Source organism: Lontra canadensis, unplaced genomic scaffold (genome assembly GCF_010015895.1).
Source record: "Lontra canadensis isolate GAN:19392208 unplaced genomic scaffold, GSC_riverotter_1.0 scaffold41, whole genome shotgun sequence".
In the NCBI taxonomy this organism is placed as follows: Eukaryota; Metazoa; Chordata; class Mammalia; order Carnivora; family Mustelidae; genus Lontra; species Lontra canadensis.
Genome location: NW_022631035.1, coordinates 15768819 through 15788372, shown reverse-complemented (window position 1 = coordinate 15788372; position 19554 = coordinate 15768819). Strand labels below are relative to the sequence as shown.

Genomic DNA, 19554 nt, shown 5'->3' with positions numbered 1-19554 from the left:
CCACCTACCAGAAAGAAGTTTTCAATTTGTTGTCTCTACCATTATAATTCACTGGAGATGAATTTGTGCTTTGTAAGATTGTCCTCAAGAGCAAGGAAGAGGTTATAATTCTAATTTCATTTTGTCCACCTTTGTGGACACTTGAGTGTGGAGTCATTGATATTTTTGCTGCTAGCTATGGTGCATGGGGATTCACTGAAATTTCCTCCTTCAGGAAAGTCATTACATTCCTCTTGTGTTCCTGATTCTTTCTTTAGGTGGGAAGGTTGATGTTAGTAACCTGGAAGAAATTTTAGAAAACATGAAAATCAAGCTCCCAGATGAGAAGATTAAAGATCTGTCACAAAACTTACCAACTGATGGTGAGCATCATAGATATTAGAGACCTTTTAAGGGAAATTTAGATTTATAAGCTTATGTCTGAGAATTCCTGAAACTAGATCTGTTTGGATGCTAATACGACTTTTTAACTCTTTTTGACTCTTTAAACATAAAAGAACATTTTGACTCAGTGTATTTTCATTAATCTCAGGGTGCATGGTACATGTGTTAGAGTGAGTTATAGGTGATAAATATTTACTTGAAAGAAGTTGAAAGAGGGCTTATTACCCACAGAGAACAGGTTGCTAATTCCAGATTAACTACACAATTTAAATATCTTTTTTTTATTTTTTTCAGCGTAACAGTATTCATTATTTTTGCACCACACCCAGTGCTCCATGCAATCTGTGCCCTCTGCAATACCCACCACCTGTTCATCATCACTTGCCATCAGGGAGATTCAAATGAAAGCCACATTGAGATACCACCTTACACCAGTTAGAATGGCCAAAATTAGCAAGACAGGAAACGATTTAAATATCTTTTTAAAGTCTTGTCACCCACAAACCATAAGAGACTCTTAATCTCAGGAAACAAACTGAGAATTGTTGGAGGGGAGGTGCGTGGGAGGGATGGGGTGGCTGGGAGATGGACACTGGGGAGGGTATGTGCTATGGTGACTGCTGTGAATTGTGAAAGACTGATGAATCACAGACCTGTACCCCTGAAACAAAATAATACATTATATGTTTTTTTCCTTCCTTTATTTATTTTTTTTTCTTTTCAGCGTAACAGAATTATGTTAATTTAAAAAAAGAAGTTGGGGCGCCTGGGTGGCTCAGTGGTTAAAGCCTCTACCTTCAGCTCAGGTCATGATCTCAGAGTCCTGAGATCGAGCCCCGCATCGGGCTCCCTGCTCGGCGGAGAGCCTGCTTCTCTCTCTCCCCCTGCCTGCCTCTGCCTACTTGTGATCTCTATCTCTCTGTCAACTGGATGGATAAAACCTTTAAAAAAAAAAAAAAAGTTAAGAAAAAAGTCTTGTCACCCAAATGCCATATGATTACACTCATATGTGGAATTTAAGGAACAAAACAGATGAACATGGTGGGGAAAAAAGAGAGAGGCAAACCGTAAAACAGACTCTTAACTGTAGAAAACAAAGGGATTTTGTTTTCTGAGGGTTGATGGAGGGAAGTGATCAGGCAGATGGGTTAAATAGGGGTAGGTGTTAAGGAGGGCACTTGTGATGAGCACTGGGTGTTGTATGAACGTGGTGAATCACTAAATTAGTATTTTACAGTATGTTAACTAGTATTATACAGTATGTTAACTAACTGGAATTTAAATAAAAACTTGAAAAAGATTAAAAAAAAAAAAAGTCTTGTCATCCAGCTATACATTCCTGTTGGAGGAGGTAATTAAAAGGGTGTGACTACTGGTTGACCCTTGAGCTGGACTCAGAGGCTTCTTACTTCCTCCCTGGAATATATGATCTGCCCACCATTCTTACAGTGGGAGTCATGTTCAAGGATGCAGTCTTAAGGGAGCAATGTGTTTCAAAGCCATCTGGACAGTACACATGACCGAACCCAGTTAAGGCCTCTATGTGACTTTTAAGGTTCAGGAGAGTCCATGCAGATAACTACTCATCCTGCAGCCACCCAGGAGACGCTTTGTATGTAAATTCCCTTGCTTATTAAATCTGCCACCTACCAATCTGGAATGGTCTGCCTCTTTCTTTGGTCTCTCTCTGCCCTCTGTTTATGGGGGCCAGTTTTAGATTTCATCCAGGAAGCTTTCAAGGTTATGAACTAACAGTTCCTCTATACCTATATGATATACCAACTTCCCGATCCCTTCTCCCTGTCTTTTTGCACTGGCTTATGTTATTCCCTGGTCTACATTAGGAACTTTTAAACAGCCATGCTTTACATTCTCTTTAAAACAGTCTTCTAGATGTGGTCCATATATACAATGGAATACTATTCAACCATCAGAAACAATGAATATCCACCATATGCATCAACATGGATGGGACTGGAGGGGATTATGCTAAGTAAAATAAGTCAAGCAGAGAAAGACAATCATCATATGGTTTGACTCATATGTGAAACATAAGGAATAGCATGGAGGACCATAGGGGAGGGAGGGAAAACTCAAGGGGGATAAATCAGAGAGGGAGATGAACCATGATAGACTATGGACTCTGGGAAACAAACTGAGGGTTTCAGAGGGGAGAGGGATGGGGGGATGAGATAGTCAAGTGGTGGGTATTGAGGACATGTGTTGTGATGAGCAACTAATGTATCATTGAATACTACATCAAAAACTAATGATGTAAAAAAAAATTTTTTAAGTAATGATGTACTATACAGTGCCAACTGAACATAACAAGAAAAATAAATAAAAATAAAATAAAATAGTCTTCCAGGAGTACCTGGCTGACCCAGTCAGAAGAACATGCAACTCTTGATACCAGGGTTGTGAGTTTGAGTCCCAATTGAGTGTAAAGATTACATAGCATACATACACTTTAAAAATACCCTTCTATGGGTGCCTCAGTCATTAAGCCAGTTAAGCATCTTGGTTTTGGCTCACATCATTATCTCAGGGTCCTGGGAGGGAGCCCCACATTGGGCTCTGTACTGGGCATAGAGTATGCTTGTCCCTCTCCCACCCCCTTCTTGCATACTCTCTTTCTCTCTCTCAAGTCAATAAATAAAATCTTTTAAAAAATAGTTTTCTAATTTTCTTACTCTAATTACCAAGAAATATACTTCTTATATTCTTTAAAAATCTTTATCCATTCATCTGTTGATGGACATCTAGGTTCTTTCCATAGTTTGGCTATTGTGGACATTGCTGCTATAAACATTCGGGTGCATGTGCCCCTTTGGATCACTACATCTGTATCTTTAGGGTAAATACCCAGTAGTGCGATTGCTGGGTCGTAGTGTAGCTCTATTTTCAACTTTCTGAGGAATCTCCATGCTGTTTTCCAGAGTGGCTGCACCAGCTTGCATTCCCAGCAACAGTGTAGGAGGGTTCCTCTTTCTCCACATCCTCGCCAGCATCTGTCCTTTCCTGACTTGTTAATTTCAGCCATTCTGACTAGTGTGAGGTGGTATCTCATTGTGGTTTTGATTTGTGTTTCCCTGATGCCAAGTGATGTTGAGCACTTTTCCATGTGTCTGTTGGCCATCTGGATGTCTTCTTTGCAGAAATGTCTGTTCATGTCCTCTTCTCATTTCTCTTTTTTTTTTTTCCCTAAAGTTTTTTTTTTTTTTTTTGACAAACAGAAAACAAAAGGGGGGAGAGGGGGGCGGGGGGGGGGGGGAGCAGGCTCTCCGCTGAGCAGAGACCCCTATGTGGGGCTCGATCCCAGGACCCTGGGATCATGACCTGAGCCAAAGGCAGAGGTTTAACCCACTGAGCCACCCAGGTGCCCCTGCCCATTTCTTGATTGGATCATCTTTGGGTGTTGAGTTTGATATGTTCTTTATAGATTTTGGATACTAGCCCTTTATCTGACAAGTCATTTGTGAATATCTTCTCCCATTCTGTCAGTTGTCTTTTTTTACCCTTATTTTTGAAAGATATTTTCTCCTGGTTTAAAATTATAGGTGGACAGTTATTTTCATTCAGCTCATTGAAGTTATCATTCCACTATCTTCTTCTTTATAACGTTGCTGATGAGAAGTCAGCTGTGAATCTACTGGTTTTTGGAGAATAATCTTTCTTTTCTTTTAAAACATTTCTCTTTAGTTCTGCAGTTTCACTGTAATGTGAAAGAAAGGAATAGATTCCTTTCCGCTTATTCTCCCTGGGATTCTTTGGGACTTCTGAGTCTGAGAATTGGAATTTTTCATCAGATCTGGAAAATTCTCAGCCACTGTCTCTTCCAACATTGTCTCTACCCCATAGGTTCCCCCAACTCCAGAACTCCAATTAAATGTACAGTAAGCCTTTTCCCTCCATAATCTGTGACACTTAACCCGTCTCCATTATTTTCTATATTTTTCTTCCCGTGGGTCATTCTGGATGATTTTGCCTGACCTGACTTCCAGTACTCTCACTTTTCAGCTGTGTCTTGTCTGCTATTGCATCTAGCTATTTACTTCTTCATTTCATTTCTTATATTCCTGTTGTTTATATTCTTTTTTATATTTTGTTGGGTATTCTTTTGTTTTTTATCCTCAATTTCCAGAAATTTGACTTAGTTTTCTTTCAAATCTAGTAGTTCATGTATTTTCATTTTCTGCAGATATTTTCAAGTTTACATAATTACTTATAATCTTGGTCTCATAATTCCAGTTAACAGATTGTGGCTTTTTTTTCTCACTATTGTTTCTTCTGATTCTCACTTATGGTGTCCTTATTTCCCAATGTGTTTGGTTATTTACTATATGCTGTTCAGTGTCACTGAAGAATTACTCTGAGAATTCTTTGAGACCTAAAATGAAACACATTCCTCCAGAAAGGGTTGGCTTTACTTCCTATTCACTTCAGTTTACGATCTGTCAGAGACATTTCAATTATGATGTTTTATTATTAACCCCTCATAAGCTTTCATGTTATAATTCCCTTTCCTCAGCTCTGCTAAATTAGTTAACACTACCTTGCTTGCTTTCTAATTTCTAAATATTTGTGAAGTTTCTTGTTCACTGGTGTCTTCTCCTATATTGTTGGGGTTTTTTGTGAGTGATTACATTTTTAAAGATTTAACTTATTTATTTAACAGACATCACAAGTTGGGGGGGTGGGGAAGCAGGCTCCCTGCTGAGCAGAGAGCCTGATGTGGTACTCAATCCCAGGACCCTGATATCATGACCTGAGCTGAAGGCAGAGGCTTAACCCTCTAAGCCACCCAGGTGCCCCTACATTTTTATTCCTTTCCTATCCTTTTATTGAGGTTTCCAAGAAGAAAAGGAAATAAATACTTATGGATGGGAAAAAAAAGTTTTAAAATACTACCCTATCCAACAAATTGATCAAACTCTTTATTTTCTGAGAGATGAAATTAAATAACTGAATTCCAGACTGAGATCTCCAGTTAAAAATTTGAGAAGCTATTGGGTTTAATCCTCAGGCTAGAGGATATTATGTACATATGGAGCTAAGATAAGTGTTTATTAAACCCAGATGAAATAAATAGTATTCTGCTTCCCTCAATGTTTCCCACTATCATCATATACACGATTATCCATCATACCTTTGCTATTGATCCTGTGAAATCAGCACAAATTTTCCTTGCTATCTTAGAATAAAAAATAAAAGAGAGATTTCTGAAAATGTGTCCTGATGGAGAAGCTGAAAGAAAGATCAAGTGTCTTCCTACCTAGGCTTAGTGGAATAAGTAGTAAATGAAGACTCTGTGCGGACAAGAGCCATGTCTGTGTTGCTCACTGCTGTATCTGCCAGTGTCTTGCACATGTACGCAGATATTTGATACTCTATAAATATTTGTTGAATGAATGAGAAATTGAATTAATTTAGTAATATGTTTAGCCACTATTCAAGGCTTTCAATGAGGACTTTCAGTTAGGGTAATCAGTAGGTGTTAACTGATAGTTCACTGGAAGTTTTAAATAAAATGACCTTGTGCTGTCCATGTAGCACAAGCCCCCAAGGGGCAAATCTGTTAAGTCAGTGTATGGAGAGGACATACTGGAAACTACCCCAAAGGAAGAATGGGATCCCATAGTAATAAATAGTGGTTTTTTTGGTAAGAAAATGCTAATAATATGCATAATTTCTAAGTTTGGGGTATTGCCCTATAATATACTGCATCTGCAATCCTGGAAAAATATCCTGATATAAGAGCTTAATTCTGTTATTCGAACATGTTCCATTTCACTGTTTAATTTTAAAGCATTTAATATTACTATGTGCAAAGCATTATGCTACTTATTGGGTTAGAATGTCTAGGTAAATTACAGAATACATATATTCTTTTCATTTAAAGGCACTCACAATCTTTGAGTATGTAATGAACTTATCTATAAAAAATGCAAAAAACTAAGCTAATTTGGCAGTGTCAGTACTGGAGAGTGTTAAACAGAGAAATAGCTAGACTTAAAGTGCCAAATGGAAGTTTTTGCTCTTGTTCTGGGGATCTGGTGTAGTAGGTGGGAGAAAGTGAAGAGAACAAGCCTGAGGAGGGAGATGTTCCATGGTGTGGAGTGGTTGAGATATTAAAAGAAAGCAGAGAATAAATAATGAAATTAACAGTAAACATTTTTAGACAGTAGTTTTCTGTTTCATGCTTATCTGCATATGTGTCTTTAACAATAAATCATAAAAAATTAATTCTCTTGCTCTGTTTAACAGTTTTTCTCAGTCAGTACACAATTGTATCTGTTTGAATTAATGTTTTGTTTTTTAGCTTTTGGGATGGCTGATCTGCATAAACTGCTAGAAGAAATAAAGACATTCACAGGTGAGCAAGATGTTTTGTGAAAAGATGTAAAACTAAAATGCAAATACCTCACATTCACCTACACATCTTAGGTTGTATTTTCTTATTCTGTCATTGACCTTTAACTTCTACTTTTTTAATGATTAAAGTTGATCCTAATGACATGAATATTACATTGGATTATTTATGTTTTGGTAAAAATGCTGTGGTGCTCTTTCTTTATAACAAGTTACTGTATGCTCTGAAACTTCATTTTTATTTTGTGACTCGTTCCAATGGGCAACACATCTGTTCATTCACTTAAAATATTTAACTAACATCTACTGTAACCCAGTAAATTTTAAGGTGAAACTTTGACAGGGATACAAATAATGTGGGCAGTGAAGATAATCTACCTCACAAGTCAGGCAAAGCAAAGAGTAACAGATTTTAGTGATAATAATAAAATTTAGATTAGGTGGTTGCCTATACACACGTTAGATCACTTCACCTCCTATATATTCTTTTACTATGATCTGGGCTAATTCTTCTGAGGTCATTAAGAGCATTATAAATAAGTATTTTATTTAGAACACAGAAATAACGTCAAATAACTGTAGATAACCCAGTGCAAGCTTAGATACTTCATCATTTGGATTCAGTAGGCAATCCTCATCTATTACCATTCCTGTCTTTTAAAGGAGGAAAAGTTGAACCCAAGGACATACACAAAGCACTGAGAAACATGGGGATAGAGCTCACAGATAGAGAGCTCTTGGGGCTGTTGAAAATGTTGCCAGTTACAGGTAGGTAGTTTATGTACCATTGTGTATGTGTGGAGTATCTCTGTGCTAGTGTACACTTTGGTGTGAGGGCATCTGAAGAATGGAATCACCTGGTCTCCCGTAAAAATCTAAAAGGCAAAAAGATCAACCTTTACTTGTAAAAGAAATTATGACTTCAACATTTAGGTAGTTTTGAGTGGCTATGATATCTTCATACCGGGGTCCTGCCATTCGGAGTATCATTACTCTGTGGCACCTGGCTGGCTCTGTTGGTAGAGCAGGTGACTCTTGATCTCAGGGTTGTAATTTTGAGCCTCACATTGTGTGTAGAGATTACTTAAAAACAAAGACTTTTTTTAAAAAAATATCATTACTCTGAGGTTAATAAAGCTTAGGGCAAAGAGAAAAGGCTAAATTAGCAGGTAACAGAGGATGGAAAAGGAGAAATCAGAGTGGGGGAAAAAGGTATCTCTGTTTCAGTGTAGAAGAATTGTCATTCTGTCCACATTAGGAATTTTCTCTTCATCTTATTTTTTCTTACTTAAGAAAATATTTTTAAAGTATGTATTTATGAAATTATGCTCTTCCTACTCTTTTTTCACTGTCCATATAACCTTTTTTCTTACCTTAAATGTGTCTTATTTCACAGCTGATGGAAAGATAGAGAAAAATACATTGCTCGATTATATAAAAGCTTTTCCTGGTAAGTGAGAATCTCAATAAGAGGGCAAGTAAAACTAAGATCTAAAGACTTTAGTTGAACTTTTAAAACACCTTATCATTATACAACAATTAGATTATTGATTTTATTATCCCATTAGCCTGTAGATCTGCTTAAGATGCAACAACATCCAATGTGGTAATTTAGAGTTTTCTGACACGGAAAAAGTTATAATATAAAAAGGTAGCATATGGAATTAATATATAAATACAATTATGATTTTTTTTCTAAATACATCGTTCCTGCACACTGTATAAAGGACCCCTGAGATGAGATTGGCAGAATATATTCTATTCCTGGCTTCCACAATTAATCTCCATTTTGGAGTGTGTTGAACATGTCCCACATGTAGCCCTAAACAGTTTTTTTAAAAATTATCATCCTGTGGCTTTGTTTCATTGGTGTATGAATATAGCCAGCATTTTCCTTGGGTATTAGTTCCTATATTTTATCCCTATTCCTTCTTCCCTGAGGTGGAAAGTGTCGCACCTCTAAAATAGGAAGCGTCCTGGAAAACTTGGGTTATGAGCTGGAGGATGAGGAACTTGAGGACCTGCGGAACCGTCTGCCAGCTGATGGTGAGCATGTTGTTGTGCCTTTAGGGAGAGTGAGCTCCTCTAATAAAACTTCCAAAGGTATTCATGTGGGAAAAGGTATTAACTCAGATCATTAGTGTTTAAATCAGAAAATAGTGACTCCCCGCTCCAGGACTAAATTCCTAGATGCCAACTAGAAATTGACAGATCCAAGAAGCAGGTGGAGAAATGAAACAAAGGAAAGTTAAAGAAGAAATTTTACAACAGTCAGGAGAAAAAAAAAAAAATAAAAATCCTTTAAATCACCATAAATTTTAACTAGACTAAAAGAAGGAACGTATAACGGCAGAAAAGACAGTAATCACTTCCTCCAAAGCTCTACTTGTCTTGAAGATTATCTTCAGGTGGGAGATAGCTTTCCTTGGTCCTGCTTATTTCTGGGACTTCCTCCAACACTGTATGGATACCCCTGCTCCACACTTCTTGCTCCCTCTTCTGGCAGAATTCTTAAGCTTGTAATCCTTTCTGGTTCTTAAAACACATCAGGCGGTCTGTTGAAAGAAAACCTCTCTTTTGTTTTCCAAAAGGTGGAGCTACAACTCAAGTTTGCGGTTTCTCCCTTGCCCACAGACCGTGGAATGTTTTCTGAGGGCACTCCCGGTTTACTCTCAACACCACGTTCGTGAGCAGGCACAGGCAGCTGCTGCAGAGTTGGGGGGAAGTAGGGATTTAGTGGTTTTGGAAGTGCCCATAGGCCAGGTGTGGAGGTCTTCAAGTAAGGTTCTCCCAGCAGTTCATGGACAAGCTTCCCTACTGAGTCCTGAAGGCAGTCAACAGAAACCACATTTGTTTAATGCTCTTTAATATTATCTGCCCATTCCTGATCTCATCCTTTTCGCCAGTCACAGAGGCACCACCTCAACACTTTGGGTGCTGCAGGAGAAAAACTGGCTTCCCTAGCAGCATTACATACAACTGGAGTAGCTAGGAAATCACTCCCAGATTTCTTTCCCCTCCTCCCCCATCCTGGGGAGAGATTGCCACCAGCTAGTAGTGCAGCTCTGCAGTGTGTTGCCTTGTGGGTGGGGCAGCCCTAGCAGGATTCCTCTCACCCACTCCAGCGCATCCAAACTCATATTGTTTTGCTCCAGTAGAGTACTGGAATCTCCCCTCAGGAAAGCTGGACCTCCACAAAGCCTTCCCATTGTGGGTGTCTGCCCAAGTCATCACTCTCCTGGATTTCCCAGCCACACCTGAGAGAGGCTGGGGCTGGTTCTTAACCCGTACCATGGTCTGTCTCCTTGTTACTCAATACCCATGTGGGTAAATTTCTACTGGGTTCCTTGGCAAATGGTGCTGGATCCCACAATCCCAACAGAGATACTTTTGTTCATGGACGGATGCTGAATTTAGTTGTTTAAAGGGGGGACAAAAAAGAGGGATGTCTTATGCTGCCATGATACTGGCATCATTCCTCAATAATTATAAAGTATTAAGTGCTACTGTATGCCACAAACAATATTTGGTACTTGAAATATGTTATCGATAGTCCTCAAAACAACTCTGAAAGGTAGATTATTATCTTAGTTACCCTGATGTGGAAATTGAGGTTCAGTACAGAAGCTAATTGACTTGCTCATATCCACATGGCTGCTCAGTGGCGAAGCAAAGATGCTCTTAAAGAAGCCTATAGAGGTTTATATGACTTGAGAGGTTTTCCCTTTCTACTAAATAATACTGCCTTGTATAAGAGAGGTAGGCAGGGCTTCAAAGACTCTGATATGAATGATACCGTCAGGGGGCTGTGTGACGTGGCCCTAGAAATGAAATTTTCGACCAGTAATTACACAAATTAAATGAGGGATTCAGAAAAGATTGGAAATCTGATGGCTGTGGAATTGGAGCATGAAGAATGTGCTAAGTAAAGGCTGCACATGGAAGTAGTAATCTACAATATTTTAAGTAGGTGAACACACTGATATTACAGTATACACTGCTTTTAAATCCTGTGATAGTAAGGTGGCCAGACACGGTACTCCTGGATTCTAAAATAGAACAAGCCAAATGGAAAGCAGGTCCACTGATACTTTTAAAACTTCCTACCACTGCTGGTATTTACCCAAAGAATACAAAAATACTCATTTGTAGGGATATATGCAGCACGATATTTATTGCAGCACTATCAACAATAGCCAAATTATGAAAAGAGCCCAAATGTCCATGGACTGATGAATGGATAAAGAAGATGGGATGTGTATATATATACAATGGAATATTACTCAGCCCTAAAGAAAGAATGAAGTGTTGCCATTTGCAGCAACATAGATGGAGCTAGAGAAAATTTTGCTAAATGAAATAAGTCAGAGAAAAACAAATACAATATGATTTCACTCATGTGCAATTAAAGATATAAAACAAACAACCATGGGGGAAGAAAAGAGAGAGGAAAACCAAGAAACAGACTCTTGTGCTCGCTTTGACAGCACATATACCAAGAAACAGATTCTTAACTATAGAGAACAAACCGATGGTTACCAGAAGGGAGATCGTTGGGTGGATGGATTAAGTAGCTGATGGGGTTCAAGGAGGGCACTTGTGATGAGCACTGGATAATGTATGGAAATGTTGAATCAACAAATTGTACACCTGAAACTAAAACAAACAAAAACTTCCTAGCTCTGCTATGTATAGAATTTGGTATTTTATACTACAGTTTCTTCTTCGGTGTTCTATATTTACCATATTTAGAATTTGATCCAACAATTCCATGCTTATCGAGGATACATTTATAGAACAAATTGGTTTAAGTTTCTACATTTCAGTGTTTTGTTTTACAATATAAACTGTTTATAATGTTTTCTGGAGCTGAGTCATTATGGCTGGGTCTCATTTGTATGTTATCTTACAGATGAAAAGGTTAAACTGAATACGCTCATGAAAAATGTAGATCCATTCAAAGGTAAGTGAAAACTTAGAGGAAAAAGTCATTATATTCTGATAATTCTCTGTTATGCTTTTAAACATTTTATTCCTATAATACTGACATTATTCTTCTTCCTGGTACATTAGTGATATCTTTTATATAATGATCCAGATTACTTTTGGGCTATACGCTTTTTGAGCAAAACTGCTGAATTTTTATGTCTTAGTAAAATATCCAGTGTTCTCTGGAATTTTTTTCAATACTGCATATCACTTTCCATTGTTTGAACAGCCAAAAATCTATGTTGCCACAATAATTGGCATGGTAAGACATTGGTATAAATCTTTTTTCTGATTAACTTATCACATAGGCAAATAAAATGTAATATAGATGCCATCTTTATAGAATTATTTATATAGTCATTTAGATAAGTGGTTCTGGTCTTATACAACTCCCATTTCAGAGTGTCAATTTATCCCACTTTTATAAGAGCATTCAAAATGTATTTTTTCCTCTCTAGAATTATGAGATTTAGTTGTTTTTGAAAGTCGCTTAGAGTCTTGATTCAGCACTTTTGTCAACCCTGTTCTCAATTCTGCAATTAAACTTAGATAAAATTCATAATTTAGAATCACTTATCACTCTTAAGTTTTTCATCAGTCATAATTTCCATCTTTTCAAAGGAATCAAGATTCATGTTGATGAAGTAGGTGATTTTTTGAAAAAATTAGGGATAGAACTCACACCTACAGAATGCTGGAAGCTGCTAAAAACTCTGCCAATTACTTGTGAGCATTTCTGACACTGCTGTTGCCTTTAGGATAATGTAGTTTGAGTGTATATATTGTTGGGGTAGGTGGGGAATCATGAAACTTTTAAGTATATATTTAGAGTCAATGTATTTATTGAGCACTTCTTAGGTTGTAGAATTACAGACAAAAACCTTTGCCCTCATGGAGGCAACTGTAGGGGGTGGAGCTGACTCTATTGGCCTTTAGCTTGAGAACTTCATAAAGAAATTGGGATTTTTAAATTAATAAATTTTAGTTTAGGATATTGACTTTGAAATGTCTGACAGTCCTAAAGCATAGAGAGAAAGAAGTTGTTGGGGGGTGGGAGGGGACTGGAGAGGAAGTCATGTAAAAAAGTCAAATCAGAGATACAAATTTTCAGAATAGTGAAATGGATAAATTTAAAACCTTACTCTATTCCTTCCCTTTATTCTTAAAACCAAGGAAGAGAAGGATGTATAGATAAGAAATTAGATAAATTTGGGGGTGCCTGTGTGGCTCAGTTGGTTAAGCATCTGCCTTCAGCACAGGTCATGATCCCAGGGTCCTGGGATTGAGCCCCCAGATCAGGCTCCTTTCTTAGCGGAGCTCCCTCTCCCTCTGCCTGCCTCTCCCCCTGCTTGTGTGTTCACTTTCTCTCTCTCACTATCTCCATCGAAAGAATAAATAAAATCTTAAAAAAAAAAAGAAATTAGATCAATTTATAAGGCCAATCATGTGACATTATTGTCCTTATGAAATAGTTTGGGTGCACCTGGGTGGCTCAGTTGGTTAAGTGTCCAGCTCTTGGCAGCCAGGGTCATGATCGTGGGGTCCTGGAATAGAGCCCAGTGTGGGGAGTCTGTTTCTCCTCTCTCTCCCTCTTCCCCTACTTCCACTCATGCACTCTCTCTCTCTCTATTTCTAAAATAAATAAGTAAATCTTAAAAAAAAAAAAAAAAGAATAGTCTGTACTCTCATTCTGAATTGCTGTGTCACTTTCTCCATGACATCAATTATGACTTCTCTTATAGCTGATGGAAAGGTTTATCGCAGTCGGTTGCTAGATGGTTTAAAGACTTTCCGAGGTGAGTGATAAGCATAATAAGATAAGAATAAAAATATGATAAAAATAAGAAATCAAGTAAAAATGAGATCTTGAAGTTTTGTGTTTCCTTTTGGAAATCCTTTTAATTGCTTAATAATAACAATAGCTAATTTCTCTTGATTATAATGCCAGGCACTGTCCTAAATACTTTACATCTAGCAACTCATTTAATTATCACAAAAGTCCTAAGAGATATGTACTTAATTAACATTAGCACCATTTTACAGGTGGGAGATATTGACTCACTTGCCAAAGGTCACACAGTTTCAACAGTGGAAGAGAATTTGAACCCATATTCCTAACCACTCTGTGATATTTAACAGTTAGGTTATTAACCTTTTTCATTCTCCTTTATGACTTATAACTCAAGTTCAAGTAACCAGTAAATTTGTAGAAATAGTTTACTGTTATAGTGGCAGATTTCAAGCTCAGTAGCCAGAATTATGGCTGTTGTTTCTGACATATCCCCCAATTATCAATAAGAAATGAAAAATGAGTAATTGGCTTCACTTATTTTCTTTGCTTTAAATATCTATAATGAATTTTAACAGGGTGTCTTATAACATGTGTAAGGGCATGTTCTTTATTTCACATTCCCCAGCCCTGCCCCCTGCCACCTTAGTTTTGTGTCTTCCTTGAACATCTGCATTGCAACTTTGCTTTTCTCCCTCCCATTAGGGTTTGGTTCGTAGACTTAAGTAGAATTCTTTTAATTTTAGGCATAATTCACATTTTTATTTCACCTCTTTCTTTATTAAGGTGGGAAAATTTTAGAGAATAAAATAGAAACCATTCTGGAAAACTTGAACTATGACCTTGAAAAGAAAGAAATCCAAGATCTAGTCAATCATCTGAAAAGGGACAGTGAGTATTTCATTTATCACTTACACTTCCTATCAGAAAAATCTTTGAAATCTTCTCAGGAAATCTGAATACTCTTATTGAATTTCACTTAGAAAATTAGAAGTACTTATAGAGTTATAATCCTTGAAGATGAGAAATATGACTTCTTGTTATTATTCTCAATATTGTCAGAGGACCAATAGGACAAATTTAGCTAGGAAAAACAAAACAGCTCTTCAGAGGAAAACAACAGAAGCTATTGAAATAGATGTCAGAAAAGGTCAGAAATTGACAAAACCAAAATGAGTTCAAAAAGGTCTGGAATTGTTTCGTATGTAATGTACAACTAGAGACTATCATATTCTCATTTAACAAAAACGAATGTCACGTTGGGTTAAAATAGAGGCTCAGTGATATCTGACTTTAGAGCAACAATATGGCACCAAAGAGATATCTGTTAGGTGAAAAGGAGGATCAAATGGAAAAGAATTAAAGATGTAATTTAGTATTTGTTAAAGATCTAATTTAGTATTTGTTAAAACACCTTCTTTACAATTCTATATTGTGGTTGGATATAAAAGAAAATGTTTAAATCAACAAATTTCCTCTATGTAAGGAATGACAACTTGGAAAATTTCATGGAAAAATTGGACCTTATTCCCAATAGCAATACATATTTTATTAACATATGCTTTATGATTTGTATTTCAGATAATGGAAAGATTGCACTGAACTCCTTTATGGGTACAGCAAATTTATTTTCTGGTGAGTGAGAAGTAATGATGAAAAGATGTAAAATCCAGATCCTTTGTTGTACATACATACCATATTTTAATTGTATATCCCAGTATTCCAAAACTATACAGAAGCCTTATTTTACTAGTATAGTGATGACACATTTGTTTTTAAGATTATAGATAGATGTTTTATTAGATAAAACAAATTAGATAAGATAGATGGTTTTAGAAGTATCATATTCTTAAGAAGTGTATTTTATTATAGGCTGGTTGGCTTGTCCCTATTTTTTTAGAGCATTAATAAAAACATTCTTTTGACAAGACTTAAAGCAATCATGTTATTTTTTAACCCCTTCTTGTGATGCAATTAGGCAGGCCCCATTGTTTCCTTGCTCTTCTGCGTTGTATCTCTAACGAGTTGAGATAGTGCTGTTTTATTATAATTATCTTAAAGTAGAATTATTATATATGAAAATTCACATATCACACTTCCCATCTTTTTAAAGGTGGTAAAATTAATGCCAGTGACACACAACTTTATCTGGAAAATGTAGGGATTGAATTAACAAAGAAAGAAAGCCAGGAGCTGCTGAACATATTGCCATTGGATGGTAAGCATTTCCAGCATGGCCATGGATTTCAGAGAGTATTTAGTTATTGTATAAGATTCTGGAAACATAACTCTTTAAAGTGCTATTAAAATTTTTAAAAGGAATGACATCAGCAACATGGCATGTAAGTTGTTCCTCCTCTATAATCGCCCTTTTTGATCAATGAATTGGACACCCAGACACAAACAAGAGTGTTTTGGAACTAGCACCTTACTCCAAGGGACCCAGGAGGAGCCTCGATCACCAGTGCAACTGTAAGAGACAAGCAACCTCTATACAGGGCTGCAGAACCAACACAGTCAGCAAAATTGCCTACACCTCTCTCATGCTGTCAGGCAAAGATCTGGTGAGTGCTGACCCAGGCATGAGAACTTGCAGAAGAAGTCCAGCCTTCCAGGAGGGAGACTCCAGCACAGCATCAGAGAAAAAGAAAGACAAATATGAGTTTGGCCACAGTGGAGGCTGTAAAGAGAAACTTTCCCGGCACCACTCTCCCCCAAGGCAGTGGTACATGGGCCACAGTGACCTTTCCCACAGGGGAAAGGAAAGCAGTGAGTGAGGGCTTGGCTGCCGCAGCAGAGCAGGACCAGCTGAGAAAACCCATTTTTCTCCACCAGCACCCACAGCACTAAGTGGAGAGCTCACTGACTGGCAAAGAGGCAGAGATGATTTTCAGTTGGCATTCAAGAGATTGCACTCAGCAGGAAGTCAACCCGTGAGCCTCTGCGAGTACCATACCTTGGGATCTCTCTGTAGTTGTCAGGCATCCCCAGTGCTCAGATGCTGAACCCACACCTCCCCCTATTCTGCTGTTAGTTCCATGTGCAAGGGCCACACGTGCATCCTTCCAGAGAGCTGCTGCAGTAAGCACGCACGCTCCGAAAACAAGCTACCAGGAGTCACTAGGGGCGAAAACCATAAACTTAAGCTATAGCGCCACCTAGTGGAAAACAAAAGTTCTCAATAGCCAACCTAGTGAATTCTAAGAACCAGAAAGAAATCATAAAAGCTTAAAGGCATTCTGATAAGTGTAAAGTAACATCTTGTGGTTCTGATTTGCATTTCCCTGAGATATAACCTTAGAACCGTCAGAATGGATAGAATCAAGAAGACAAGAAATAACAAGTGTTGACAAGGATGTGGTGAAAAGGGAACCTTTGTGCACTATCATTGGGAATGTAAATTGGCACAGCCATGGTGGAAAACAGTATGAAGGTTCCTCAAAAAATTGAAGGTAGAAATACCATATGATCTAATAATTCCACCACCAATTACACCACCAAAGAAACAAAAACACTAGTTTAAAAAGATATGTGCGCCCTTTATTGAAGCATTATTTATAATAGTCAAGATATGGAAACAGCCCAAGATTGATAGATGAATGGATAAAGAAGATGTGGTATATATATACAATGGATTATTTCTCAGCCATAAAAAATGAAATCTTTCCACTTGCAACAACATGGATGGACCTAGAGGATATTAGGCTAAGCAAAATAAGTCAGACAGAGAAAGGCAAATACCATTTGATTTCACTCATATGTGAAATTTTTAAATAAAAAAAGATTAAACAAACAAACAAAAAGCAGGATCAGATGTATACATTCAGAGAACAAACTGATGGTTGCCAGAGAGGGAAAGGTGGGAGATGAGCAAAATGGGTGAGGGGAAGTACAATAACTGGAGATACAGGCATCCAGTTATGAAATGAATAAGTCACATATACAGCATAGGGAATATAGTCAATGATATTATAATAGCATTGCATGGTGACAAATGGTAGCCACCCTTCTGTTGAAGAATGTTCCTTCTATCCCTACTTTTTTTTATGGTTTTTATCAAGAAAGGATCTGTATTTTGTCAAATGTTTTTTTCTGAATCTTTTGAGAGGATCATAGGGTTCTTATCCTTTCTTTTGTTAATGTGGTGTATCAATGTCAATTCATTTGTGGATTTGAACCATCCCTGCAGCCCAGGAATAAATCCCATTTGGACATGATGAATAATCCTTTTAATGTACTGTTGGATCTGATTAGCTAGTATCTTGTTGAGAATTTTTGCATTCTTGTTCATCAGGGATATTGGTCTGTAATTCTCCTTTTTAGTGGGGTCCTTGGTTTGGGGATCAAGGTAATTAATGCTGGCCTTGTGGAATGAGTTTGGAAGTTTGCAGAAGAATGAAACGTGCTTACACCATAGACAAAAATAAGCTCAAAATGGACAAAAGGCCTAAATGTGAGACAGGAATCCATCAAAATCCTTGAGGAGAGGACAGGCAACAATCTTTCACCTTAGCTGCAGCAACTTCCTACAAGACATGTCTCCAGAGGCTAGGGCAACAAAAGCAAAAATGAACTATTAGGACTTTGTCAGGATTAAAAGTTTCTACACAGCAAAGGAAACAATCAACAAAACTAAAAGCCAACCTATGTCACAGGAGAAGATACTTTCAATTGATGTATCAGGTAAAGGACTGCTATCCAAAAATCTACGACGAACTTATCAAACTCGACACCAAAAAACAAAAAATCCAGTTAAGAAATTGGCAAAAAACATGACCACACATTTCTCCAAAGAAGACATACAAATGGCTAACACAGGGAAAAATGCTCCACATCATTCAGCATCATGGAAATACAAATCAAAACCATAATGAGATACCACTTCACCCCGGTCAGAATGGCTAAAATGAACAAGTGATGACAGATGTTGGTGAGGCTGTGGAGAAAGGGGAACCGTCTTACACTGTTGGTGAGAATGCAAACTGTAGCTGCCACTCTTAACACAAGTGTCAAGATTCCTTAAAAAGTTAAAAATAGAGCTACTACGATGAAGCAATTGCACTACTAGGTGTTTATTCAAAGGATACAAACATAGTGATTTGAAGGGGCACATGCACCCCAGCGTTTATCACAGCAATGGTGTGGAATCGTGGTTACCACAGGCTGGGAAGCATAATAAAAGAATGGAGAGATGTTACTTAAGGATACATACTTACTAGTGGATAAATGAGTCCTAAAGATGTGGTACACAGTAAGGTGATTATAGATAACAAAACTGTATTGTAAACATTAAAATTGCTAAGTAGCCAGATCTTAATTGTTCCCAACATGAAAAGAAATAATAATTATTTGACATGATCAAGGTATTAACTAATGATACAGTGGCAATCATATTACAATATAAATGTTTCAAATCAATACACCTTAAACTTCACAATCTTTGTGTCAATCATAACTCAATGTTTAAAAATTAAGAGAAAAATAAATGCAGAAAGAACCTTCTGGCATAAAATATTTTGTCCTTACCATTTAAATCTTAATTTGGCAAATAATGTTCTCTTTGGGTATTGCTGCTGTGGGTAAACATTTTTAAATGTTGGAACCAGCATCTATAACAAGTCTAAAGCCAAAGATAGGGAAAAGGTGATAAAACAGTTGTAGAAGGGAAAGAAGGGATATTTTAGAAAAAAGGAAGAGAAGAAATCTGTTTCAATGTTAATTTCAAAGTTGCACCAATAATACATCAGATGCCAGAGAATGGATAGTTACCTTGAGAATCTTCGTCATTTCTTTGCTTCCTTCTTTGGAGTATAACTAATAATAACTTATAAAATCTAAAAATAAGTATTACTATCTTTCTCAATTTCCACTTCTTGGTAAACTAAATTGATCCTTATGTTACAGATAATAAAAAGGTGTATAAGAATAGATTGATGGATGGAGTGAAGACCTACAAAGGTGAGTGAGAAGCATGCTGGGGAAGAGAAAACATCTTCGAGCTTATGCATTTACTTTTCTAA

The 19554-nt window shown here is 37.2% G+C and overlaps 1 protein-coding gene across 2 annotated transcripts in view; it reads left to right on the top strand.

Annotated features, from left to right (window-relative positions):
- The window catches only part of EFCAB3 (EF-hand calcium binding domain 3), a 121612-nt gene that overhangs the window by 1004 nt on the left and 101054 nt on the right, over positions 1 to 19554 (top strand). For both annotated transcript variants that reach the window (XM_032870911.1, XM_032870912.1), the window contains exons 3-14: positions 258 to 362; positions 6707 to 6760; positions 7420 to 7524; positions 8153 to 8206; positions 8698 to 8802; positions 11669 to 11719; positions 12367 to 12471; positions 13488 to 13541; positions 14321 to 14425; positions 15116 to 15169; positions 15648 to 15752; positions 19439 to 19492. In XM_032870911.1, coding sequence (XP_032726802.1) covers positions 302 to 362; positions 6707 to 6760; positions 7420 to 7524; positions 8153 to 8206; positions 8698 to 8802; positions 11669 to 11719; positions 12367 to 12471; positions 13488 to 13541; positions 14321 to 14425; positions 15116 to 15169; positions 15648 to 15752; positions 19439 to 19492 — 907 coding nt within the window. In that variant the 5' untranslated portion in view covers positions 258 to 301. The remainder of the gene's footprint in view (positions 1 to 257; positions 363 to 6706; positions 6761 to 7419; positions 7525 to 8152; positions 8207 to 8697; positions 8803 to 11668; positions 11720 to 12366; positions 12472 to 13487; positions 13542 to 14320; positions 14426 to 15115; positions 15170 to 15647; positions 15753 to 19438; positions 19493 to 19554) is intronic.